At 44.5% G+C, this 27,648-nt stretch overlaps 1 protein-coding gene across 7 annotated transcripts in view; it reads right to left on the bottom strand.

The window, feature by feature from the left end:
• Positions 1–27,648, bottom strand: part of RAB11FIP3 (RAB11 family interacting protein 3) — a 170,571-nt gene that overhangs the window by 43,695 nt on the left and 99,228 nt on the right. Inside the window, exon 1 of one of the 7 annotated variants that reach the window (XM_073362854.1) lies at positions 15,072–15,288. The exons of 5 other annotated variants lie outside the window; for them this stretch is intronic. In XM_073362854.1, coding sequence (XP_073218955.1) covers positions 15,072–15,128 — 57 coding nt within the window. In that variant the 5' untranslated portion in view covers positions 15,129–15,288. Of the gene's footprint in view, positions 1–14,195; positions 14,275–15,071; positions 15,289–27,648 lie in introns of those variants that run through there. One more of the 7 variants, XM_073362855.1, reaches the window with a different exon arrangement.

Genomic DNA, 27,648 nt, shown 5'->3' with positions numbered 1-27,648 from the left:
GGGTTTGGGGTGCCGGAGGGTGCTCTGGGCTGGGACCGAGGGATTTGGAGGGTGGAAGGGAGATCAGGGCTGGGGCAGGAGCGCAGGAGGAAGGGGGAGGGCTCAGGGGTGCAGGCTTTGTCGGTGCTTTCCTCAGGCAGCTCCTGGAAGCAGCAGAATATCCCTCCTCTGGCTCTTACACAGAGGCGTGGCCAAGCAGCTCTCTATGCTGTCCTGTCCATAGGCACTGCCCCCGCAGCTCCCATTGCCCATGATTCCTGGCCAATGGGAGCTGAGGGGGCAGGGCTTATGCAGCATGTGGAGTCCCCGGCTGCCCCTACACATAGGAGCTGGAGGGGGGAAATGCCGGCTCCTTCCCAGGAGCTACACAGAGCCACGGCATGCACGGAACGGGGCAAGCCCCCGACCCCGCTCCCTGACGGGAGCTTGAGGGCCAGATTAAAAGGTCAGACAGGCCAGATACGGCTCATATAGTTTGCCCATCCCTGCCCTAGGCCAAGAGGTCCCTAATCTTAGATGGGGCCTCTGTGAACTACTGAAATGCTAGTAAAATAATTACTACTACTAGTGACCAAATGGCAGGAATATAGTTTAGTTTACTGCATACATTTTGTTTCCTTTCTGCACTTCATTCACCTTGGGAAGTGAAACTAGTCATTTTCATTTCTGAGTCACAGACACAACCACAATGGTGATCCCATAACAACATTTAAGTGACCTGCCTTTCTACGTTAAAGTGTCCCATGGGAGCAGCAGACCAAGAGAAGGAATAGTGACACCTTTCCACCTATGAGAAACAACCTCACCCAGTGCTTCAAGAGGAGCAGTCAGCAGACTTGACCACTATGGGAGATGAGCTTAGGTGAGAGTGCAATGGGTGGTGGGCCTAGCGAATGCACAGCTTGGTAAGAAGCCACAAGGAGGAAAGGCTTATGCCAGGTTTTTTTATTTTATTGTAACTCTCTCTCTCTCTCTCTCTTCTTTTTTGTAAAGCTGAATCCAGGGCTCCTACATCTGGACACCCTGCTGAAAACCGGTAACATTTGGGGGTTTCCTCCCTCATCTCCACCCTGCCTGGAAGAAGCAGAGGGAGGTTTTCTGCAGCAAAGGGCCAGCAGGCAGGCATCACACAAGAGTTAGAACTGTGAAGACTCAAGTGCAGCAGCAGGGAGCCCGCCATGGTGAATGACCGAGGGAGAGTGTCAGAGGCCCATGAGTCTACATACAGGAACCACAGTTTTGCTGGAATCCCTTTCAAAGGCTTTTGCTGGCAGCATTTGCCATGATCAGCGTTCCAGCCACCACAGACCATTTCTCACACAGACCTCAAGAATGTCTGTGTTATGTGAAGTTTACCCAATTGAATCAAAGCAGCTCTGTAACGGATGCTGCTTTTCTTCAGCAAGGTCAGAGGACTAGAGGTATAGAAAGCAAGTAATACCTTGAGTGGACCAGTTCAATAACAGCAATGTAAAAGCCAACCCCTTGTCATTGGCTAAAGACTGTGAAGAGGAGCTTTTAGTGTTTTTCCATCTGCTTTAGAAGAGAAGCTGCCCTAAGTTTCTCATGGGACTGAAGTCTAGTATGCAGTTTTATTGTAGCAGTGTTGGTCTCAGGATGCTAGAGAGACACGGTGAGGGAGGTCATATCTTTTATTGGACCAACTTCTGTTGATGAGAGAGACCATTTGAGCTACACAGAGCTCTTCATCAGGGCTGGGAAACGTACTCTGTGTGTCACAACTAAATACAAGGTGGAACAAATTGTTTCGCTAAGTAGTTAACACATATTTCAAGGGACCACTCAAGGTGAAGTGGCGAGTTAATACCTATTCAATCATAAGGGGGAAAGGAGAAAAAATGCTGGAGGGATGTTAGTGGGTTATAGATTTGTTGTAATAAGCCATAAATCCAGTGTCTGTTCAGTCCGTGGTGGTTAGCCTCTAGCAAAGTTATGAATTTAAGCTCCCCTGTTCATCTTTGGAAAGTGTGCAGGTGTCCTGAAGGTGAGGATGGAGGTATCAGATATGGAGCGACTGCTCTGTGAAAAATGCTCACACACAGATGATAGGGTGTTTTTGTCTTATCATTTTTCTGTGTGAGTTCACTTGAGAGCAGTGATTGTCTGGTTTTGCCCACAAAGTAGTTATTGGGTCCTGTAGTATACTGTGTTAGAATATAGATATTCAGGCCTGTCGGTAAAGACCTGTACTTTAAGAATTTAAGTGTATTCTTATCACTTGGCTAGTTAGAGGTATAAAAGAAAGAATCAAAATCACTGTCTGCCAGTGTAAGGTCCTTCTCTTACTGTGACAGTCTGGGGCCCTGTTCTTACATTAAGGCCTTTGGCTAAGCAACAGAGGCAGCCATAAACTGGGAAGCGATCGGTCACATCCTCACATTCCAAACTAGTCACATTGAAATCAGGTGCTATTGGGCTGTTAGGAATACAATCCTGTCCTGATAGTTCCTATCACCTCCAGAGAAAGGGAAGTGCCTAGAAGATGTAAAAGGAAACTTAGTTTGATAGCATCCTGTCTGGCAAGAACTCACTTATCAATACTGGGATGTGAAATCCTCACTTCTGTGTTGTTTTGTCATTATAGTTCCCACTTTGTTTGTCTGTATAATCTCTGTCTGGTTCTGTGATTGTTCCTGTCTGCTGTATAATTAATTAATTATTAGTATAATTAATTTTGCTGGGTGTAAACTAATTAAGGTGGTGGGATATAATTGGTTACATAATCATGTTACAATATGTTAGGATTGGTTAGTTAAATTTCAGGAAAATGATTGGTTAAGGTATAGCTAAGCCGAACTCCAGTTTTACTATATAGTCTGCAGTCAATCAGGAAGTGAGGGGGTGGGTGTGTGGGTGGGGGAGATGGGAACAGGGAATGGGGGTGGGGAAATTGGAATCATGTTTTGCTAAAGAGGGGAAATGGGAACAGGGAATGGGGTAAGGAAATTGCAGTCATGTTTTGCTAAAGAGGGAAATGGGAACAGGGAATGGGGGTAAGGAAATTGGAATAATGTTTTGCTAAGGGCAGGAATGGGAACAGGGACACAGGTGTAAGGCTCTCTGGTGTCAGAGCTGGGAAGGAGAATACTAAGGAAGGAAACTGGAATCATGCTTACTGGAAGTTCACCCCAATAAACATCGAATTGTTTGCACCTTTGGACTTCGGGTATTGTTGCTCTCTGTTCATGCGAGAAGGACCAGGGAAGTAAGTGGGTGAAGGAATAAGCCCCCTAACACACTGGATGAGGTACGCCATCCAGTCCAGTAGACTGCTGGAAGAAGCACCATGCATGGTCACTTATGGTCTTTGAAGAGTCACCTAAGAGCTGTTCATCTCATGGAGTCTTGGGGGGAGAAGAAATGGAGTCCAGTGCAACACTTCAAGCACCATAAACCTCAACTACATTAGCATTTTTCAGGGTCTCCCATGGCTCTACCAGCATCAGTGCAGCAGCCTCAGTGCTAGCAAAAGGTGAGAATATTAGCATAGAGAGGACACATTTTTACCACCATGTCATCTAGACCTAGTAAAAACCACCTGTGTTCTGTATACATTGAGAAAATTCCCAGAAGAGGGTAGGCCTGACTCTGATTTCACTTCACTTCACTCAGATTTAAACCAGAAAAACTTGATTGATTTCTGTGGAGTTACACTGGTACAAATGAGATCAGGATCAAAACCAAGCTCTTACTTCATTTTGAAAACTGATGTCTGGGGACCTCTGTGGAAACTTCGTTAAGGAGAGCACGAGGCTTCTTTTCCATCCCACCCTTATAGCACAAGAGTTTTCTAGCAAGTGAATGTGTGTGAGGTGCGATATAATTTGTGTTTTCTAACTGCTGTGTGCATATATTCCTCCAGAGGCCTCCAATTTCTTTCTGTTGTGCAAAATCAGCATCAACTCTTGGGTAATTTATCGCAAGTGACTAAGACACACACACACAAAGTCATTTGCTGACTAACATTTTTCAATCCAGCTTCTACCTTTGAAAACTGTGCAGCCTTTGTTGTAAGGAATAACGTATGAATCCACCCGCAGTTTCTCACACTGTTGGGCGCCTCTAATAACACGTAAGACTAAGTTATACTGCAAGGAACGTATACGAAAGCACCTACTTAGTGTGCAATACTCTAAGGACAGAAAGCTCTATGCCAGCAGCGTGAGACAGGGAAAGGGTATGTTAAAATGCAAGAGCCATTGTCTCGAGTATAAGGGAAGGACTTTTACCTTGTGAAAGCAGGTAAAGTTCATCAGTTCAGTCCATTCACTTACTTTCCACACATTGGCTCTATGAGATCATAACCAATTCAAACAAAACATTGTTTTGTTCATTAGTCGGCAGGTCGCTTAGCCCCATCGCCATTTGAGCTATACACTTTCTGTTTGTACGCTAGGTCCACTGAGGTTGCAGCCACAAGAAAACAGGAAGCGCTTAAACACTGAGCTAGAGAGTGGTCTTGTGGTTAGAATTTTTTGCGGGGAGGGTTGTGGGTTCAGTCCTTGAGGGGGCCATTTAGGGATCTGGGGCAAAAATTGGGGATTGGCCCTGCTTTGAGCAGGGGGTTGGACTAGATGATCTCCTGAGGTCCCTTCCAACCCTGATATTCTATGATTCTAAGGCCTCACATAGCAAAGATGTGCTCAGCTTTATGCTTGTGAGTAGACCCACTGACTCTCCAATAATTCTCTCCAAAACACACTCCTAATGTCAAAGTTAAGCATGTATGTAAATCCTTACAGGACCAGAGCCAAAGTCACCAAGATGATGAGATCAGGTAGGCCAGTTTAATGCTACTCAAGCGGCGGTGAGATACTTCGCCAACTAGCTAGATAACAAGGGAAAGAGGCTTTCACTAACCTTAAAATTAAACACTTTAAAAAACACACTCATAGGCATAAAGTACGTGCTTTAGTATGTTAGTATGTTGCTGGATTGGGACCTTACTTCCTATAAGTGATGGGCAGAATCTTAACGAGGCCCCAGGAGTATGGGTAGAATGAGGACAGAGGAGATCGGAGGTCAGCCCTGGGAAAAGTAGAAGCTCAGTGCTCACTGCAGCATGGCCTCTGATGTTTGCTGAGAGATACGTTAGCACAGTACGTTGGAGAGAATTATTTGCACTCCCCTACTACAATACCAATAGGAAAGCAACTATGTCTGCGTCTACTATTGAAATACGAGAAGGAGGAATGGTAGAAGAACTGGATGAATTTTTAGTGCGAACACAAATTAAGCCAACTGCTAGCACAGACTGGACTTCCATTTAAAAAAAAAAAGGAGGTTTTTGTGGTAGCTGTGTTGGTCAGGAGCTGGTCACATTTCACCGTTGGACAGAATATTTCCAATAATACAGACTTCCTCAGCGCTCTTTTGTGGTGACAGTATTTAGAACAAGCCAGCCTCTTGGTTTATGAGGCCAACAAACTTCTGTTTCAGATTGGAACTGCTCTGCTACACAGGAAATAAGAAACCTGATACAAGAGAAAGTTCCAACAGGCAATATGAGGGCATGTCAACACTATGTCCACAGCTGCCAATGTTTGTCTATAGATCCAATTGCAAATTTCAGTGGAATATATTTTTATCTGTGTTTTCCCACTAGGTTAAAAGAACGTCTTTCAATAATACTATTTACAGCTTTCGGTTATGAAGTCCAAAACAAACTCTCCATCTCTTTTTCAAGAAAGACAACTTCCCAATAACGCCCCCCAGTCTTTTAAAAGAGTTTTAAAGCACATAAGTACTATGCTCGAAAACAGCATTACAAGCGTAAAAAAATTAACTCCCCCCAAATCCTTAAAAACAAATATTTCATAAAAAAAATAAATGCAGTTACGGTCACTAGCCTATCACATCATCTAGAAAACCCAAACACAAAACAGTTAAGAACATGGCAATCTTACTCTGCCCACAGGATAAACATTTCTGATCCAGTATAAAGAAACATTTCATTACAACAGTTCAAGGACATGTAACTATGTGGAAAGTTTGAAAGAGCAATCAGACGTTTTTGAAATAGAAGTAGTCGAAGTGGTAGACAAGACAAAATTTTGATTTGGAACTCAGTCTCATAAAAATTTCTTCACATTTTGCAGAAGACACTCTCTTTTGCTTTCAAAGCATGACAATTTTCAGGCCAAACCAATTTTCCAGACAAAAGCGGTAAGAAGACTAAAACAGGACTTTATAATGGAAATGTAATTGCAACTTTAGAGACATTGTCATCTGTCTGTAGTTAACACAATAAAACACCCCATGTCCATGATAACAGGACAAGCAAAAGCACATAGAACTCTGATCCCTTAAGAAAAGAAATGGGAACCATCAATCAATCACTTCAAAATAAACAACAGACTTACTCCTACTGGATGATTTTGTAGCCTTTGTTATCATATAGGTATAGAGACATCCCTGCTAAGAAGGAATGTTACTGAAATAAAGGGAGAAGTCTATGCATATTCTTGTAATATTTTAAATAAAAGTTCGGAAAAACTTCACACACACACACACACACACACACCCCTACCTCACTCATCACTTCACATCCAATTTGAATACACTGGCTGCTGTTGAAAAGTCAGCTTTTTAGCACAAAGTTGCAAATGTTAACTATTGACATCTGAGACACTTATCAGTTCCCCCTGCAATCTAAGACATATTTTAACTGTAATCTCTGTTTGTAAATGTTCACTTTTTAATATCCATGCAATACAAAACAGATATATAAAAATAAATTCTACCCCTAAGGAATCTCCCATGCTGTTATTTGCTTTATGTATAAAGTAAAAAGCTTCTTTTTATTGAAATTATATGTTAAATCTCTCATTAATGGAAGGAAGGGAGGCCTGAACATTCCTAATTTTTGCACATCATGTGACAGGCTCTGGTATGCTTTGGAAGTTACTATATAACGAAAGATTTTTTTATTTATGTTCTGATTAAGCTCTGAACACACTTCTTGGCATTAGAAACAGAAGGCTATCAATTTTTTCTAACAGTGATTCTGACTAATGCTTAGATTCCTGTTCTATATAGCACTATGCATATGGTTTACTTTTATTATTTATAGAAGAGATCCCCAATCTGTGGTATGTGCCCCCTATGGGGGGCACAGAGGAATGTTCCGGGGGGGTAGAGGGGCGCAGCCGGGGCCTGGACCAGCCCTCTGGGGTCAGAAAGGGAACGCCACTCTGCTCTGTTCTTGGCCCTGACCACCAGCCCCACACCCAAGGATTTTCTCCGCTCTCAGTCCCGTGTGCAGAGATCCATCCACTCCCGGCTGCTGGCCCCACATCCGGGCTCCTGGCTCCCGGCCCCGCACCCAGGGATCCACTCTCTGCCGCGGCTGCTGGCCCCACGCCCAGGGCCCTGACTGCTGGCCTTGGCTCCCAGCAGAGGTTGTGCTCCCACCTCAATCCCCTTGCCCCTGTCTGTGTCCCCCCTCCCAGAGCCACAGCCCCACTCCTGGCCGGGTGGAGACAGGGGTAAGAGGGCAGTGCAAGGTAAAAAGTTTGGGGACCACTGATGTATAGTCTCAAAAGATTCCTGCCACTGGCTTCTCTGTATATTTGAAACAAACCTTCTCTGATACGTAATCTCTACCTAATTATGCAAAACCTTGCTTTGGTGGGCATATATTATGTTTTCCTTTAATCTAATTTGTATGTAATCTCAAAAGTAAAAAATATACACACACACACACCCTGAGGACTGGCAACACCTGCTGGCCTGACAAGCCAAGGACTATAAAGGCTGGGAGGGAGCCAGAAGGCCGGGGGGCAGCAAGGAAGAAGTCAGTCAAGGAGGGAGCTGGAGGCCTCCTAGCTGAAGGCTGACTCTGCCTGTAAAGCTTGTATATAGATGGACACTGGTGGTGGGACAACTTCACATAAATAAAGACACGGGTGTTGCACAACCCTGAAACCTCTCTGAGTCTTACTGGGGAGAGCAAGTGGGGCTCAGGAAGAGGGGTAGGTCATGAACCCTGTTACACACACACACACACACACACACATTTCAACTGCTTGATAATCCAAGTGTTCCTTAGGAGCAGCAGTGTGCAGGACCGTGTTTTACATTTCACTGCACAGATTAAATATTAAACCTCAAGACAAAATGCGGGGAAGACAGGCTTATATGTTATACCTAGTTCTCCCTTTCCAAAAGCAAGGACTAAAACTGTTACAAAGTTGAAATGCAAGATTTTGCCAGGATATATTTTAACTTAGCCCAAAGTTCCTTTTACAGCTGCATTTAAACAGCTGTCTACAGCAACTATATAAAACCATTTGCGGGCTCCCTCTAACAAAGATTGCTCTTATATTAACAGGCAAGATGTAAGCACATTTTCAAAGAAATCCCTGATACAACATGGCATGTAAGATCTGCTCTTAATGCTTGATAAGGGATCATACAGACAAGTAGATGAGATCGCTGTAATCTTATTCCATGTACAGAATGCAAATGGATTATTTGAATATTTTACCTCCATTTAAGTAAATAAAATACATTAATAAAAAGTTGAGTAAGTTTTTATCAAGTAAGAAAGTTTAATTGAAATTCCCATTTCCTTTCTTAAACACATCCTGAGTTACTGTAGGTAAGCTTCAGGGCTAAAAAGCAATACAAGGAGGGTTAAAAAAAATACAAGAAGGGTTTAAAAAAGCAGTAAAATCTTATATATGCTAAGTGAATAATTAGCATCTCCTTTGAAATGAGCCTTACACAATTAAACAAGCTTTCTTCAGGCCATGAGAAAGGCATTCTTGGTGGTAGCAATATATATTTTCATGCCTTCAAGTATGGGATAGTTAAACCCGTGGTGCTGTGGATCAGATGGAATAATGCACCCACCAACACAGGCTATAAGGGAGAGTAGTCATACAAATCATCAAATGTATTGTTCTGCTTCCACTATCAGAGTCCAGGCCTACCAGTTGCTACAGAACAGCATTAATAGGAAGAGTTCTCTCTGTATTAGCCTTCCATTCCTGCTACAACCCCATATTTTGGGACAAACTCAGTCCTAATACGAAGCATCAGTAGAGTATATGGGCACGGGAGTTCCACAGAGACCAAAAGGAGGTATTCCCTTGTCCCAGGCTGCAGAACAACAGCTCCCACTGACAGCAGCATCTGAGCAACTGTTAAGACTCTGGCAGTAGTCTCCACTTTTGCTGTGCTCCTGCTCCGGGAGGCGGGGGGGGGGGGGGGGGAAGAGTGCAGAAGGCCAGGAACACACGGCTGTTCCTCAGATGTGTGCCTTCTATGCCCCACTTCAGGAGAGGAGGAGCTCCTGGTAGCTGCACTTTATGGCACTCACTGAATCCAGGCCAGACACTGAATGGGCACAAAGTCTGAACCTTTGACCATTCCTACACTAAGGGAATTCTGCAGTGTTGCATTCCCAAGGAATTCATCTGTTGTGTAAAACAGGGGTAGGCAACCTATGGCATGTGTGCCAAAGGCAGCATGCGAGCTGATTTTCAGTAGCACTCACGCTGCCCAGGTCCTGGCCACCGGTCCGGGGGACTCTGCATTTTAATTTAATTTTAAATGAACCTTCTTAAACATTTTAAAAACCTTATTTACTTTACATGTAACAATAGTTTAGTTATATATTATTATATATATTATAAACTTATAGAAGACCACCTTATAAAAACATTAAAATGCATTACTGGCACACGAAACCTTAAATTAGAGTAAATAAATGAATATTCGGCACACCAATTCTGAAAGGTTGCTGACCCCTGATGTAAAAGTATCAAACACTGTCCTTAGATGTAGCAATACCTCACACTTTTCATCTGTGGATCTCAAAGCATGTCACACACATTAACTGATTCCACCTCCCATCATCCCTGGCAGGTAGGGACTGTATGTACAATGTATGTCTTCTCCTTTCATGGAAGGAGTCTCAGCTTTGGCTTTTAGAATCATAGAATATTAGGGTTGGAAGAGACCTCAGGAAGTCATCTAGTCCAATCCCCTGCTCAAAGCAGGACCAACACCAACTAAAGCATCCCAGCCAAGGCTTTGTCAAGCTGGGCCTTAAAAACCTTTAAGGATGGAGATTCCACCACCTCCCTAGGTAACCCATTCCAGTGCTTCACCACCTTCCTAGTGAAATAGTGTTTCCCAATATCCAATCTAGACCTCCCTCACTGCAACTTGAGACCATCGCTTCTTGTTCTGTCATCTACCACCACTGAGAACAGCCGAGCTCCATCTTCTTTGGACTCCCCCCTTCAGGTAGTTGAAGGCTGCTATCAAATCCCCCCTCACTCTTCTCTTCTGCAGACTAAATAACCCCAGTTCCCTCAGCCTCTCCTCGTAAGTCATGTGCCCCAGCCTCCTAATCACTTTCGTTTACCTCTGCTGGACTCTCTCTAATTTGTCCACATCCTTTCTGTAGTGGGGGGACCAAAACTGGACGCAATACTCCAGATGTGGCCTCACCAGTGCCGAATAGAGAGGAATAATCACTTCCCTCGATCTGCTGGCAATGCTCCTACTAATGCAGCCCAATATGCCGTTAGCCTTCTTGGCAACAAGGTCACACTGTTGACTCATATCCAGCTTCTCGTCCACTGTAATCCCCAGGTTCCTTTCTGCAGAACTGCTGCTTAGCCAGTCGGTCCCCAGCCTGTAGCGGTGCATGAGATTCTTCCTTCCTAAGTGCAGGACCCTGCACTTGTCCTTGTTGAACCACAGATTTCTTTTGGCCCAATCCTCCAATTTGTCTAGGTCACTCTGGACCCTATCCCTACCCTCCCTCGTATCTACCTCTCCTCTCAGCTTACTGTCGTCTGCGAATTTGCTGAGGGAGCAATTCATCCCATCATCCAGATCATTAAAATCATTTACTTGCTAAATCCTTCAGTGTTTATAAAAAGGTCAAGAAAAAAAAAAAGTCCTCAGCTCTGCCCCAGGTGCTTTCGACAGTCCTCTCTGGCAAGGAAAGGCCTTACAATTTTGGCAATTAATTCCACTATCTGCCACTTTTTTTTTTTTAAAACCTGTGGCATGCCTGTTGTATTCTATACAACATATATTGCTGTTAAAATTCCTGTATGGTCTGTATCCGAGAGCTGCTCTACTTTTCCCCATGTTGCCATGTTTACACATTTCATGGTCAAATTATCTCCTAGTCAAAGGCTTTAAAATCTTTTGGTCCCTGCAGTTTGAGCGCTGCTCGTGGTAGAGAATTCTGTACATATAGTACACGGCAATGGCTGCACAGCTGCATTTCTCTGCTTATCTGGAGTGCCATCACGCAGGCTTTCAGGGTCTGGAAATCAGGCCATTGAGTGTCCTGCTGCATGAAGGACGTAATGGAGGAAACGTGTGACACAAATGCAGTAATATACCCACGGAGATAGGATAAAACAATGGGACAATTTAGAACAAGTTGATAATAAATATTCCATCTGTTTTGTTTTGTTTTTTTTGGGTCAAAAAGATAGCGGAGATGCAGCCATGCACCAGTTCCACTGAAAAATGGGCTGCAATATATTAGTAGTTACATATTCACATCAAGGAAAGAGGAGACCCCCTGAAAATCCAACTCTACGAGTTACTGTAAACGGTGGTGGGAGGTGACCCAGTGGATCCAGTGGAAAGAAAAAAGATTCAAAAATTGGATTGATATTTGAATTTGGAAGGGAGAGTACAAAGGTTTCTGACTGACCTGTATTCAGAACATGTATTTTATTTATGGAGGCAGCATCCTTGGGTGGACTGAGCACAGACACAAGAACACCAGAATTCTTATTCCATCTCTGCTGACACATTGTGACTTGCCAGAGGTAACACAAAGGGACAAAAGTTTTCAAAAAAGTAGTCTCAAGTTTTGCATGCTCAACTTGTGACATTTATGGCCTAGTTTTCAGAGGTGCTGAGCACCTAAAACTCTAAAGGCAAGGGGAGCTGCAAGTCCTCATTACTTCTGAAAATAATTGGGTCCTAGCCATCTCAACCTGGGCACTGAAATACTGAGGTACCCAAAAATCAGAGGAGAACTTTTAAAAACTGGGCTTTAGCCTATAATCCAAAAGGGTATGGACATATGGTGAGGATTAGGTAATGTTTGGAAAGTACCTTTAATGCCATGAAGTACAAAGAATCCTTATTTTAAAAACTGTCTTCTATTCTGTAGTTCTAGATAATGTACCCAAGTGTACTCAAGCTGTTGCAAAGCCCCCAACTAATTCATATCCTGGAGAAGAGCAATTTGTATTTCTCATGCCAGAAAGATCACACATTCACACAGGTGTGGCCCAGTGATGTGGGAAGGGACCCTAATCCAATGAAAAAAATAAAACTCTGCTATGTCTACCCCTTGGAATGCCACACAGCCTCTGGAAGCTTGCAGATCTCTTGTTTGGTTTCTTTTTTCGGGTGGGGTGGGGAGGGATAGATTACTGTGCAGATCTGCGCTCCCAAAATTGTGTCCATCAGTCAAGAGAAGAGCGTAACTGGAAGACAGCTGGTGTACCCCAAGATTCAGAGCGAGTGAATTTTACCTACTGCAAAAATTCTAGGCCAGGGGTCGGCAACCTTCGGCACGTGGCCCATCAACGTAATCTGCTGGCAGGCTGTGAGACATTTTGTTAACGTTGACCGTCCGCAGACACGGCCCCCCTGCAGCTCCCAGTGGCCGTGGTTTGCCATTCCCAGCCAATGGGAGCTGCGGGAAGTGGTGCGGGCCACAGGGACGTGCTGGCTGCCACTTCCCACAACTCCCATTGGCCGGGAACGGCGAACCATGACCACTGGGAGTTTCGGGGGGCCGTGCCTGTGGACAGTCAATGTAAACAAAATGTCTTGCAGCCTGCCAGCGGATTACCCTGATCGACCATGTGCTGAAGGTTGCTAACCTCTGTTTTAGGCCATACTACATAGTCGCATTCTGCAATGGATAAAAGACAGGGCAAAGAGTGGGGTGAAGGAAGAAACCCCACCTCAGAAAACCAAAACCAAGTAAAATGGTCTATAGCAAAATCTGCTAGACTGGTCTAATGCAGGAGGAAAGATCGCTTATGGTTAAGTCATGAGCCTGGGTGCTATTTTCATATCTGCCATGTACTTCCTGTGTGACCTGGGGTTAGTCATTTGCTCTTTCTGTGCTTTACTTTCCCCATCTGTAAAATGGAGAGAATGTTTTTGTTGAAAATGTAAATTCACTGATGCCTGTAAAGCATTTTAAGTTCTTCACATAGCAGGAGGTACAGTAGTGTAAAATAGCACTAATGTTATTAACAGCAGTAATCAGAGGAAACATATTCCCAGCAAGTGCCATTTTATTACTGTGCAGTCATTCCTGCCCCACCCCCGAAAAATATGGGAACTCAATAAAAAGCTATCTGTATTGGGTAACCAGGGATGGCTCACTTGACCATTACCTGTTCTGTTTATTCCCTTTGGAGCACTTGGCATTGGCCACTGTCAGGAGACAGGATACTGGGCTAGATGGACCTTTGGTCTGACCCAGTATGGCCGTTCTTATGTATTTTAAAATCCAGACTTGAAAAGCTATTGTCCCTGACCACAGAAACTAGGAACTATGAAAATCTTTGTTTTCCTAGTAAACTGCGTATTTTTAGATTAATGCCTGTATTGATTACACAGTGAAAACAATGGGAGGCCATTTGAGATCAGCCGTCCCTTTGCTAGCTGTACAGTCACACAAAATACCTGCCAAGGGTATTTCCAGTTTCATACCGATCTCCATTCTGATGGATCTCCATTGCTGGCTAACAAGAAGAACCAACAAAGCCCATTTAGTTAGGTGGCACAAACAGAGAAGACACTTCTTTCTGGAGTAAAGGCCCACCAACTGTACAAAAACCTCCATAGCAAAACCAAAACCAAAAGACAGAGTCAAGCAGAAGCGACAACACCACAAACATTCTCTTTGTATTGAGGAAACAAACATCCATTTCCTCTCTCTGCACACTACCTATGATACCTTAATAGTGGAATCAAGGCTTCAGGGGTGTTTCAGACAACGCTGGGTGAATCCGAAGCCAGCTACGCAGGCTCCAGTGCCACAATGCCTGGTGCGGACCAACAGCCTTTTCTGAACTCAACACTTGTTCTCCTGTGCTCGTTCCCTTCCCATCAGGTATAGCACAGCAGGTCAGGGAAGGTGACACACAATCACTGACCTGGCAGCAGAGGATCCAAATCAAATGGCTTTGGAGGGACCCCTAGATATCTCCTTACGCCGGCTGTGAGTTCTCTACCACCACAGCTTGCTTGTCCACAACAGGTGAACGGTGCTCTACAGCGTAATACTAACGAGTGCTGCTAAAAATTAAACAACTTTCAAAACTATGACCCTGTTAAAAAAGAGAACACCTGAAAAACAGTTTGCATGTGGTATGATCTTCCAGTGCCAATGTGCAAATATATGCTTTGAGACAGAAAACTATTAAATCGTTTAGCATTTCCGTACAGCTGGTCACCACCTGTAGGACTCTGAGCTCTCAGGTGTGGTAATACCTGATTGTTTCTATGTATTTGGGCAACATCCAGTTTTTTGTAGGAACCTGCGATTCTCCACCTGGGATGTTGACAATTACCCACCTTGCAGGGTACAGCCTTTACAAGTTACAACACTTTTTGAAAGTTCATAGATTCTAGCTTTTTAAACCGGACTTCATTACGGACATATACAGAAGTGTTTTAAGTTAGGCAGGATTCGTACCATATTTATCCAGTGAATATTTAAACAAAGGACTCTCCTAAAAACAATTACCAATATCTCACAGAAGCTGTCTTCAGTGCTGCAGAACAACCAGCAAGCCATAATTCTTCCTGAAAGAACTTCCCCACCATAAACAGGAACGCAGTGGAGACAACTACAGACACCTTTCGAAAATCTGCAGACACACATGCACACAGAGCACCATGGATGGCAGGGAGAAGAGATACTTTCTAACAAAATTTGATATTCCAGTGGATTTGATGAAAATCAATCAGAACTCGCAGCAGGGTAAAGACTGAACTTCTCTTCATTGCAGTGTCATTAAACTTCTTACCTGTAGCACTGTGGCGTTCCAGATTGGATTGAAATTTTCATCTCCGTGAACTAACATGGCTTTCTGTCTTTCCAGCTTTGCAATTTGGTTAGTTCCTCCTTTGAGTTAAACGCTGGGCCCTCAGGTGAGCACATATCGCTGCCTCTCTAAAGGAAAATTCACCTCCAGCTACACATTGTTAACTCCCAGCTATTTCTGACAGGGAGGAGGGAAGCAAAGTTCAGGAAGTATTTGTGCTGGTTTTAACAGACTAACCTCAGGTCTCTAAACAGAGTTCCTTTTGTTCTTGACCTACCAACCTCTCTGATAACAAATGTGTGAGCTAATGCATTTTTCCCTGCCATTTTACAGATTCATGTGACTTTCAAAAATTATTCCCTTCCTTCCCACTTAAAAAAAAGCCACTAAACAAAGACTTGATTCAAGGTGCGCACAATTTCTCTTTCTTCCCAGCACATGACATTCCATATTGAGATTTTGTTTTTGTATTGAAAGGAAGAGCACATCTGCCTCACTCACTGTTTAAAGCACTCTACAATTGATCTGGGGCACATCCATTCCCAGACTACTTCTCTCTCTCTCTCTCTCACACACACACACACGCGACTAGGAATATTACTTTGCTATAAAGGACACAGAACTGAAAAAAAAAATTAGACACAAATACCTTTCCTAGGCCTATAAATAATAAGGGGAATGAGGCTTGTAGAAAAGGAGTACTTGTGGCACCTTAGAGACTAACCAATTTATTTGAGCATAAGCTTTCGTGAGCTACAGCTCACTTCATCAAGCGAGCTGTAGCTCACGAAAGCTTATGCTCAAATAAATTGGTTAGCCTCTAAGGTGCCACAAGTACTCCTTTTCTTTTTGTGAATACAGACTAACATGGCTGCTACTCTGAAACCTGTCATTATGAAGTGTGTAACTTTTGGCAAAAGTTCATTTTTTTGGGTTGATAATTACCATAAGCTGTTAATAAAGAACCAAAATGTCATGACAAACAAAAGTAAATGGGTTTATGCAGCCCTAATGACATGACTTATTTCTCATTTCTCTAGATGGTCTTCTCAGATGGTCAGGGAACATCATGATCATCTAATCTGACCTTCTGCACATTGCAGGACCCAGAACCTCACCCATTCACTCATGTAATAGACCCCTAACCTCTGGCTGAGTTACTGAAGTCCTCAAAGCATGATTTAAAGACCTCAAGTTAGAGAATCCACCATTTACTCTAGTTTAAACCAGCCAAGTGACCCGGGCCCCATGCTGCAAGGGAAAGCGACAGATATAAGGGATGTTTCTTACATCACCTGTGACACCTAATAATTTTTTAAAGAGTTAAAACAAAAAAATTCCCCTCTATTGAAATTTTTCTTTATACCCTCCTAACAAGGAAGGGCAGCACAAGACGCAACAAAGCTCATTATGCTACGTGGGAAGTGCTTAGGTACTGTTTCTCCAGGTTTTCTAGAGCCCTCATTATTGAAACACGTTAAGGCCCCTTGATCTCAGATCAGGATCTCTCTGAAAATATAAGGTTTGAGGATGCAGAATTCCCAAACTTGAAGTTCCTCTTTTTAAACCATCTCTTGACGTTTCCCTTGGCTTTCTGGCTTCAAATGAACCCACTGCCGTACCCCTCCATGCTGAGGGCTATGGTATTCTGCAGCTATTTGTCATCAGGACTTCAGGAGGGAAGGTGTTAGGTATATTTCAAAGGAACACGTTGTAATTTTTAAAAGCTACATGTGTAAGTGTTCTTTTACATTAAATTGTGAGCAACTTGAGGATGGGAGAACCACACCCCCTCCATACAATGCTTGGCACACCACAGTGGTCAATACTAATAATGACAGAAATAGTATTTAGCCTTCTTAATCACACAAGTGCTCCATGCCTCTGGTAGCACACATCCATTTATTTTTAATATCTTTAATACTGAAGAACAGATTGTTTGTATCGCCAGAGGTGAGGTGAATGAAAGCTTGGTTGACTTGGATAAGAACAACCTACAAGCCATAATTCTTCCTAAAGAACTCCCCCACACAAACAGGAACACAGTGGAGAGAACTACAAAGACACCTTTTCAAAAATCTGCAGACTGGTGCCTCGCTGCCCTTTGTGCCTTTGAAAATTTCTCTAATGTGCAAGGTCTTCAGAGCAGCCACATTCAAAAACATTCATGGCCAGATTTGATTTTGGCCCTCGGAGAACAAACACACACACACACACTCCACTCTACTAAGCAAGCACCAAAAGGGAAGTGTTTAAACTAAATCATAGAACCTAGGTTTAGAAGTGACCACAAGGGTCACCACCTGCCAAGATGCGGGATTTATTGTGTCTAAATGTTCCTCCTTCCATCCAAAGTGAAGCTTACCCAGTTTTCACACATTCGGGGTTACATTTATTTATAAAAAACATCTCCAATTGTCACAATGGCATTCACCCTCGTACAGAAATAGAATTCTCTACTGGACTCTCTTCATATGTTTATTCACCTCCTGGACCTTCTTCCAGGAACCTCTTCACAAAGGCTCTACCCAAGAACAAAAAAAAATCTCAGTCGTGGGTTACCCAGAGCTTTGCTGGAAATGGGAGGGATGATGAGATCCCTTCTATGACATTTTTACTCCTGGCACTCTCAGTGCTCTCTCTGAAGTGACAGGGAAATCCCGAGTTTTTCCTCTAACTCGGCTGCCACCAGAAATGATTCTGCCTTTTGCATCCACTACCACTGCTTTGCTCATCAAAAATGCCATCAGCTCTTGAAGGTCCAACCTCTGTGGAAGTGGCCACTCCCTTAAACAAGATGCTTGACCCACCCAGAGTTGCAGCCTTGTTGATGCTAACTACTCCCAGTGTCATTGGTTTGTTCGAGGTGGTGCACTGGGTCCCAGCTTTTCTAGTTTCCCATCCATTGTATTCAGAGTTGAAGATAATAATTCCATCTCATTTCCTAAAGTCTGAAGTTTGTTTTCTAAACTCTTTGCATCCTGTTTTGCTCCAGATAAGACACTGACAAACTCCCAGACCAAGGGCTCTTTGGCAGGCAGCAAAACAGTCCTGCTGCACTGTCATCTATGAAAAAGAAGCACATATTTTTAAAAGCCACTATTTTCCTTTATTTCCCCTCCTTCCCTTTTCTTTAAGGAATATCAGCATCTACGTTGGGCAATTTTGTAACAAACAAAACGAAAAATCTATATTACCCATTCAAACTGATTTAAGGATCCAAACAAAGGGCTCGCACCAATGTAACAATTAAATTTAGAAACTGGATTTAGTTAAGGCAGTACAATTTCTATGTCTACGCTAGCCTTTATGAACATGAGACACCTAAGTATGATTTACTGGATTTCACCATTACTGTCTTTATATAGTGACAAAGGTACATGAAGATGGCATACAGGACTTTGGCATTATCGAGAGAGCTAGTCACTTGGCTGGTCACTACACAAAAAAGTATCATTCAGAAGCCTCCAGCCACCCAGGAGATTCCAAATTCAGCAATTATTTATACTACAAAAAAATTAAATAGGAATTTACATTTCCTTCAGTTAGAACAAGACAGGCTTCTGTTCACTCTGCTGGGATGAAAAGAGAGGTTCTTTTATAGATGATATTTGTTTTCCATCAGGAATCTTTGTTTTTAACTCTTTTTGCAGAGATACAGAATCACTGTTGCTACCAGATAAAAGGAAGCATTTATACACCTTCAGAGGAATAATACAAATATTCTAGGAAACCATGTATCTACAGTATAAATCCACAGTGTAAAAACAACAACATATTTCAGGGGGTGGTGGGAGTAAACTGAACAATAAACTAAACAAAAATCCTTCGTTAAACTGGAATTCAGATTATAAATATATGGAATATACTTCAGGTGGGAAATTGTACAATGTAGTTTTGTTTTTTTGGCTTTTTTAAATCCACAAGATTTCCTGAAAACCAGGAAATTGAAAAGTGGAAACTGTACAACACTGCCTCACTGGGGCATCACTTGGGTTCACCGCCTATTGGGCCCAAACCTTGGAGCCTTCAGTGCTCCTGCTTCATGCCATCAGCTCCCTGCAGCGAGTCCACCTGAGGTAGACACCTGTGGGAGACTTCCACACCCAAAGGGAACAATACACACCAACTTCCTTGATCTGGAGTGACTCTCAGCCAGTACTGTAAAAGCAGGAGGGTTTATTAGATGTCTGGAACACAGCGTAGAAAGTCCTTAGTTACCATAAAGAACAGAATGTTTAAAAACAGTAACCATGAAACCAATTAAAATTCTATCAGTTACATGTTTAAATGTTTACATGGGGAACTACAGGTGCGGGGGAGGGAAGGGAGTGCTGCCAGCCCTGCGGCACGCCCAGAGATCCCCGCTGCTGCCAGCCCCATGGCATGCCCGGGGGTCTCAGCTGCCACATGGTATCCCAGCACACACGGGGATCCCCGCTGCTGCAGGGAAGCACCCCAGGTGCATGGGCCCAGCAGCCCGGCAGGATCCCGGGAGGAGTTTAACCATTAACAGAAACCAATAAGTATCAAGCTTGTTGGTTAACCGGTTAACTGATTGAACTCTTATATCCCCAGTTATAACATAGTCCATTTGGGTTAGTCCCTAGCCCTCTGACCCCTCCTTAAGCCCAGTCCAGAATCTTCTCTCCTGCCTCCAGCAGCCCACACTTAACAACCCCACCTGGACACTCCCCAGCCCTTTGCTCCCCAGTTGATCATACCCAGTTGGCTTCCTAAGGAGGGTGGGCTATCCATGGTCATTTGTTGCTAGGTGCCAAATGTCCGGACAATTGAAGTGGCCATTGTCTTCTAGGAGTCTCCATGGGCATAGGGCCTGGGCAGCTAACTTTTTTATCAGAAAGTATCCAAGTGTCACAGCTGGTTGACAGCTAGCTGTCAATGGCTATGTCTAGACTTGGATTTTCAGACCCTAACAAGTGCAGCTCCATCAGGTAATTCCAGCAGAAGCTGGGGTGTAGATAAGGCTCAGACAACTTTATGGACATGTCACAATTTGTTCAGAGCAAGGTTAGAGGACATGGTAGTGAAGAAAACCCAGAGCCCTCCTAAGTTTTATCTATGCTATACCTTCCTCTTGTCTCACCATTGGTCAAAAAGCATAAAATAGACAAGGCCTTATGTGCATGTCTACACGACACACACACACAACCAATGGCAGCAAGTCTCAGATTTCAGGTCAACTGACTCTGACTTGCGCTATGGGCTAAAAATAGAAAGGATAGATGCTGCTGCTCGGGCTGGAGCCAGGCTGTGAAACATGGCAAGAAGGGTGGGTCTCAGAGCCCACCTCCAGCCAGAGTGCTGTGCCCTGTAAGCTGTGAGCATGTGCGTGCTCACAGAGATCCTAAACCCTGCACACACGGCGAAACATCGTGCATACAAAAATTTGCACAGAAGCACAACAATTTGCACAGAAGAATTTTTTTGTGCACACGGCCTGTCAAAAATTAGAGGGAACATTGAGCCAGAGTGGGAGCATTTTTTTTATTAGTTTTAGCCCCCGTAGCATTAGCCTGAGCCAGCTGACCTGGGCTCTGGGATTTGTGGCTCAAGGTGGTTTTTTGGTAGTGTAGACATACGTATACCGGCATTTCACCCAAGGACACCTTGAGTATTGTCCACCTTAGTTTACTAAGTAGATTGTAGATAGCCTAGCTTCACAGGTAAAGAAGATGTAAGATGATGGATAACAAAATGGCCACTGCTGTTGTAAAAAGCGGTTGTAAAATGAGGGCGTTTGGACGGGTCTGGGTGTATTTAAAGTGCAGTACTTTGCACTGTTCTAGCTCCTTCCATGGCAAGAGAGCAACATGTTTAAAAACATCAATTTATCCTCGCCAGAGGAGTGGTGTTTCTCCTTCATAGATCAGGAAAATTCAAAGTACAGAATAAAGAATACAACGACACTGCAATAAAAGACACGTGGCATGACTTTGGCTGGCCCAGGTCAGTGGGCTTGGGCTGTGGGGTTATAATAAAGTTGCACTGAAGATGTCTGGGGCCTGGGCTAGAGTTGGGCTCTGAGACCGCACAATGGGGCAGGGTCTCAGAGACACTCTCCAACCCAAGCCCAAAATGTCTACATTGCTATTTTTAGCCCCACAACCTCAGCGCCACTAGCCTGAGTCAGCTGACGTAGGCTCCGATGGTGCTGTGGATTTTTAATTGCAGTTTAGACATACCCTAAGTGGGTTTCCTAAAGTCTATGGTAGAGACAGGATTAGACCCAGATCTGACTTCTAGTTCTGTGCCTTAAAGTAAGGAAAAGATTTCCAAAAAAATAGATACATTCAAAAAGGATCAAAGTTGAATCTGAAAGCCAAAAGATAATTCAGGATAACACCTCTTTGAAAAAGGGGGTCTTACAACACCAACTCCTTCATGTAGCTATATACTCCAATTTTAAAGTGTTAAAACAAACCTACCCTGCTGCCAACACCAACAGTATTTAGATGACAGGTAAGCCTGCAGTTAGAAGAGACTACATCTCAGAGAAAATGTCTGCCCTGGCAGAATTCCTAGATACAGATCTGAACAGCTTCTGTGATCAGATTTCATTATTTTTAAAGCAAATTCCTCTACATGATGTAGACATTGCTTGTAACATCAGCCTTCATGTATAGAACATTTCTCACAGTGCGGGTGATAACTACGGCAGGTCTTTCAAATCTTCACCTCGCTGGCAGGAAATGACTTACTGGAATCATTCAAAAAGTGCAGAGCTAAGCACTGATCAGGAAGAGAGAGAGAGAGACTGTCAAATTCTCTCTCTCTCTTTCAAATAAGACTCCCACCTCCCATGATACCAACACTCCCTGATACTTCATGCACAAGAATGACTAGTAATATCTTGTGAATTTACTCCTACGAGAAACAGCCTAAAATACATTTATCTTATTGAACAAAGCAGACTAGAGCTACATATGCTTTAAATTCATAGTGCGAGTGTGGCATGATTTCCACCGGGTGTGGAGAGGTTAGCCCTAGCTCCAGTTACGCAGAGTTGGCCGGGGGGTCTCTGAAACCTCTAGCTCACTGGCATTGCGCCAGGGGATATTCTGACCATTGTCCAGCCTGGTTTATAAAACAATCTACATAGCCCAACAGTTGTGTAGATCTCCAAGTGGCTTGTGCTCCTCTCTCCCAGGGCAGAGACCACCAATCACACGGGTGTAGCTGGATCAGCGGATGAACAGAATGCACGATATTTGGAGGAGGAAGAAAATGATACTATTTAGAAAACTAGCCTGAAATCACTAAAGGCTGAGGCCAGGGCCCTCTAAGACATGACTCCAGGAATTATCTGCACCCTCCTGACACTCCATTCCCACTAGGCAGCATAGCCCAGAGAGGACAGAAAATGTACAGAATTTTAGTTGTAAGTTTCTCCTGGCTGGGACTACCTTTATATACCCACTTGTACAGCACCCAGCATGACAAGGCATCAGATCCTAATGGGGGCCTTTGGCTGCTACTGCAATTTAAATAATACAAATCTTATTTTAAGAAGTGGAAGAGATGCAGGAATTATGCAGCACTGCCCCAGCCTTTTCCCCTTCACCATTCCCCTCTGTTCGGTCAATACCTCTTTGGCTTTATTTATTAAAATTAAGTTGAATAGCAATGAGGTTTCCAACTTTTCACTGTTTGTGTACCATGGATGTAGGCATTTTAAATGCACATCTACACTCGCAGGTTGTCACTGAGAAGCGGGAGCTTTGGGCAGCTGGGCAGTGGCAGATGAGGCTTTGGGCACCTAGGAGGGGCATTTTTTGTTTCATGGATGCAGTACAAACTTTGGATTCTGATAAGGGGACACATATCAGTTTGTCTCTCTATTTTGGGAAAGGGCCAAGGATGACAAATTTGAAGGGGGAGGGACCAAGGGCTTGAATTCCTCGATCCCAACTAGAATCACTAAGTGCTACTGCACCTTTCCCCCCACATTCCCAGCCATGAAAGGAGAACACTAGCTTGATGTTTCTGCTAAGGTGTGCAGAAATGAAATAGTTAAAATCACATTTTAAAGTGGTGGATCTTAGGCTTCAGATTCAACAGTAGAATTCCCACCTCTGAGTGATTGCCACAGGCTGGATACAGGCTCAGGCAGGCAGTCCTACATCACCATTACAGTGTTCCCATTTGGAAGGTTTTCTGTGCAACCTTAAAGGATGTAGATTTCTCTCCCCACCCCTTCATCCCACAAAAGCTTAGATTCTGGAGAACAAGTTTGGCATAACCATACAATTACACATCCACTCAGATGGCTGGATAACCACAAACATACACCGGGTCCTGCTGCCTAGAGGGCTTGGTGAAAGCAATCATTATCAACCACATTGTTGCATTGCAAATTTCTTTTGCTAACCTGAACTTTGTGGCCTTGTCTGCACTGAACAATTTTACTGTGCTAAGAAACATTTATTTCATTTCATCCGACTGAAATGCAGCTGGCTTTCACAAACAGAAGTGCTTTGATAGAGAGCCCAAGGGCTAAAGAAATATTACCAACAGACCTTGGTTTTTCAGGGCTCAATAATAACTGAGACTGCATTGTTCCAATGCCAGTGTAAACACAACTCCATCACTAGAGCTCCTAGGCGCTAGTGTAATACAAATAACCACAGGGCCAGTAGTTGGAAGGGACAACATCTATTTGTAAAAATTTCACATCATGCATCAATTAGCACGTCTTACTTTCATTGATCAATAGTTTGAACAAACTAAAGAGCTCACAGACTTTTTGCTGTTCTAATTTTGAACCATTTAAAATCATCTATTCGGTTTCATCATCTCTGAAAAACATTGCATTGATTGGCCGGCCGAGGGCAATGCTGCCAATGCAGTTCTCAGCACCTCTAGTATGATGCACATTTGAACTTTCTGGTTAGCATTTTTTCCTTTGGCAATTTAACACAGGTCACACTCTGTCTTATCTCAGGTTGACAGAAAGTTTAGCTGCTCCCCCTGGCTGCCCTACTTGGTAGCTACCAAAAGGGCTCTAGGCTGGGGTCGGCAACCTTTCAGAAGTGGTGTGCCAAGTCTTCATTTATTCACTCTAATTTAAGGTTTCACGTGCCAGTAATGCATTTTAACGTTTTTAGAAGGTCTCTTTCTATAAATCTTTAATATATAACTAAACTATTGTTGTATGTAAACTAAATAAGGTTGTTAAAATGTTTAAGAAGCTTCATTTAAAATTAAAATTAAAATGCAGAGCCCCCCGGACCAGTGGCAGCGTGAGTGCCACTGAAAATCAGCTCCCGTGCTGCCTTTGGCATGTGAGCTGAAAATCAGCTCCCTGCTCTAGATCTTACTATATTCCTTCCAAATCAAAATATCCCTGAGATTATAAATGCTAATATACTCACTGTCTCCCCATCTCACCTGAGTATTGCAAGGATACAGTCAGCCTTGCCGGGCGTGCTCATTCTCTCCCCTACTCACTCTCTTCTCTCTACCCCCTGGGTCAGATCCCTAGTGTCCCTGATTTTGCAGTCATTTCAGGTGACTCCGCCTCCCTGTTCCACAACCCGGCCAAGCCAGGCAAGCCTTCCATCAGGAGGCAGGGAAGAGAGAGATTCTCCAAATGCCCTTTAGCGCAAAGCAGGGCACAACAGGCTCAACAAACTCACCTCTTCCACAGAGCCGTTTATGTTTCTGTGCACTTCAAGGCTCTTACTTTTGAGGGCGGCTTCACCTTCCTTACTGCAGGGAGGAGACAACTGTCATTCCCACCATTCTACTAAGAAGTTAATGGAGAGGAGGTAGAAGGTCACGTTTGGAAGAACTAGAAACAGAACCCTGGTGTCTAACATGACAGGCTCAAGCCTCATCCACAGTGCATTTCAGAATGAACGTACCGAATCTATGCAGTGGGTTATCCTTTCTAATTCCTAGACAACACTTCGCTCCTGAAATAGAACCGAAGAATCCTGACAACCAATGTCCTTCTCTAATCACTAGACAACCCTCCCCACTCCAACGCAGGAATTGTCAACCCCCATATTCTACTCCAGTCTAGCAATAGTTATGTAACCAACTGGCAAAATATTTTGTGTTTCACTTTGGAGGCCAGTTCACACAAAGATCACTATTCTTTTAAACTCAAGTAGTAGAGCTCTGTGCTGCGGATCTGAAGCTCCTGAGTTCAAACCCTGCTGATGATGTGTGTGGAGAAGCCGCACACCCACACAACACAGAATTTGTTTTTCCAGTTTTCTATTTACTCAGTTGGGTTATTTAATTCATGAATGAAAAAAACATTCTTAAAATAGGCTTTTCAAACATAATTTGTCAATTATGGTGTATGATGTGCAAGAAAACTCATATTTCACATTTCAGTTTTGTCTGTGACACACTGGCAGGTTTGAAAGTTCAGAGGTATGCTTGAACCTCCAGTCACGAGGAGCAGATGAAGCAGTTTTGCTACGCTCTTCTCTGCGTCTTTGCCAGACAGCAATCTGGCAGGATTTGTGTGGGTTGCTACAGTTACAGAAATATCAAATCTCCTCTAGATAAGAAATGAAAACTTTACATTTCCCCCTATCTTCTACCCTTCTTTCCTCCTCCTCCCTTCCACCCATCCACTATCCTAACCCAAGCCTCTCTCCACATTGTTATGACTATTGCAACACAAATTGGTCAAGTTGTAACAGGGCGTTTGGCCTTCTAAAGGTGACCTGCAAAATGCAAACAGTCGGGCTGAGGCCCTTTTGGGTGCTTTTTTATGTTGCTCTGGAAAGATCCAACAGGTCCTTCCCCCTCTACAACGAAAATAGATTTAAAAAAGAGACAAACTTTTTAACATTACAGATCAGGGGTGGGCAAATTATGCCCCGGGAGCCGCATCCTGCCCTTCAGACATTTTAATCCGGCCCTCGAGCTCCCGCCGGGGAGCAGGGTCCAAGGCTTGCCCCGCTCCAGTGCCTGGCTAGGAAGTGGGGTCAGGGTTGGCCCTGCTCCGTGTGGCTCCTGAAAGCAACGGTATGTCCCCCCTCTGGCTCCTACGGGACAGTCAGGGGGCTCTGCACACTGTCCCCGCCCCAAGCAGCTCCCATTGGCCGGGAACCACGCCCCGTGGGAGCTGCAGGGGTAGTTCCTGCAGACGGGGCAATGCGCAGAGCCACCTGGCCATGCCTCTGCATAGGTGCTGGAGTGGGGACATGCCGCTGCTTCCGGGAGCTGCTTGAGGTAAGCGCTGCCTGGAGCCTGAACCCCTGTCCCTCTCCCAGGCCCCAACCCCTGCCCCAGCCCTGATCCCTCTCCCGCCCTCCAAACCCCTTAGTCCCAGCCCGGAGCCCCCTCAGGCACTCCAACCCCTCATCCCTAGCCCCACTCCAGAGCCCTCATCCACTCCCCAAACCCCAACCCCCAATTTCATGAGCATTCATGGTCCTCCATACAATTTCCATACCCAGATGTGGCCCTCAGGCCAAAAAGTATGCCCACCCCTGTTACAGATTCAGGTCTTCCCTACCATATGTAAGGGGACTATTGTCCCCTTACTAACATTCAGTGGGGGTGTTTTGGTTGGCTAGCTCCCAGTACTAAAAGAAAGCGGAAGGTTCAACGGGAAATCAGGACCCTGAGACTGACAGTCCCCAGGAACAATGGGGAGAGGCCAATGCTCCAGGTCAGCCTGACTGACAGAGCGGGCAGGCTACTCAGGGAGTCAGGAGGGTCCCATCCTCCGTGTGAGCTGGAATTGCCTGGGTCAGACAGAGTGGGGCAGAGTTAACGAGAAAGCAGGGGCCCAAGCTGAGCTGGGGAGCAGAGCCGTGCCAGCTAGAGAGACCAGAAAAGCAGCCCAGGAAGCAGGTCAGACCTGGGAGCAGAGTAACAGAAGCAGCCCACAGAGCAGACCTGTCCTGGGGGGAGAGCAGCAGCAACCAGAGCCAGGGGGGCCAGAGAAACAGCCCAGGGAGCTGGAGGCAGAGCAGCAGCAGTGCTGACGCAGAGTGGAGCTGGAGCAGTTCGGAGCCAGCGAGGGGGACCCTGGGCAGTGGGCCCAGTGCAGGGAGATGCCCCAGCCAAGAGGCCTTACAGGCTAGACTTGGAGGGGGATTGTAACCCCGATGGGGCGGGGGCAACACTGGGAAGAAGGGTCCTACCATCTAGAGCCTGAGAGCATGTGGCCACCACCAGAGCAAGTGTCCAACCTGCAGCATCCCAGCCGCACAGCCAGGGCCTGAGCAGGAGGCCTGGGACTTGTGAGGAACAGACTGAACTTCCCCGACTTTCCAAAGATGCTGGTTGTGATGCTCCAGTGCCACAGAGCGGGGTGATGGGTTTTCCTTTAAACTTTCCCATTTTATCCTTTTTTTTTTTTAACACAATTTATTAAACAGCAATTAATTTTATTTGCTTTGACCTGTATGTAATGATCAATGGGTCAGGGAAGCATGCAGTGCAGAGAGAGCACCCTGAAGTGGGGACACCATAGCCTAGGGATGGGCAAACTTTTTGGCCTGAGGGCCACATCTGGGTATGGAAATTGTATGGCGCGCCATGAATGCTCACAGTTCCCGGCCAA

Source organism: Lepidochelys kempii, chromosome 10 (assembly GCF_965140265.1).
Source record: "Lepidochelys kempii isolate rLepKem1 chromosome 10, rLepKem1.hap2, whole genome shotgun sequence".
Classification (NCBI taxonomy): domain Eukaryota; kingdom Metazoa; phylum Chordata; order Testudines; family Cheloniidae; genus Lepidochelys; species Lepidochelys kempii.
The sequence above is the reverse complement of the archived record's forward strand: the minus strand, read 5'-3'. Positions and strand labels throughout refer to the sequence as shown.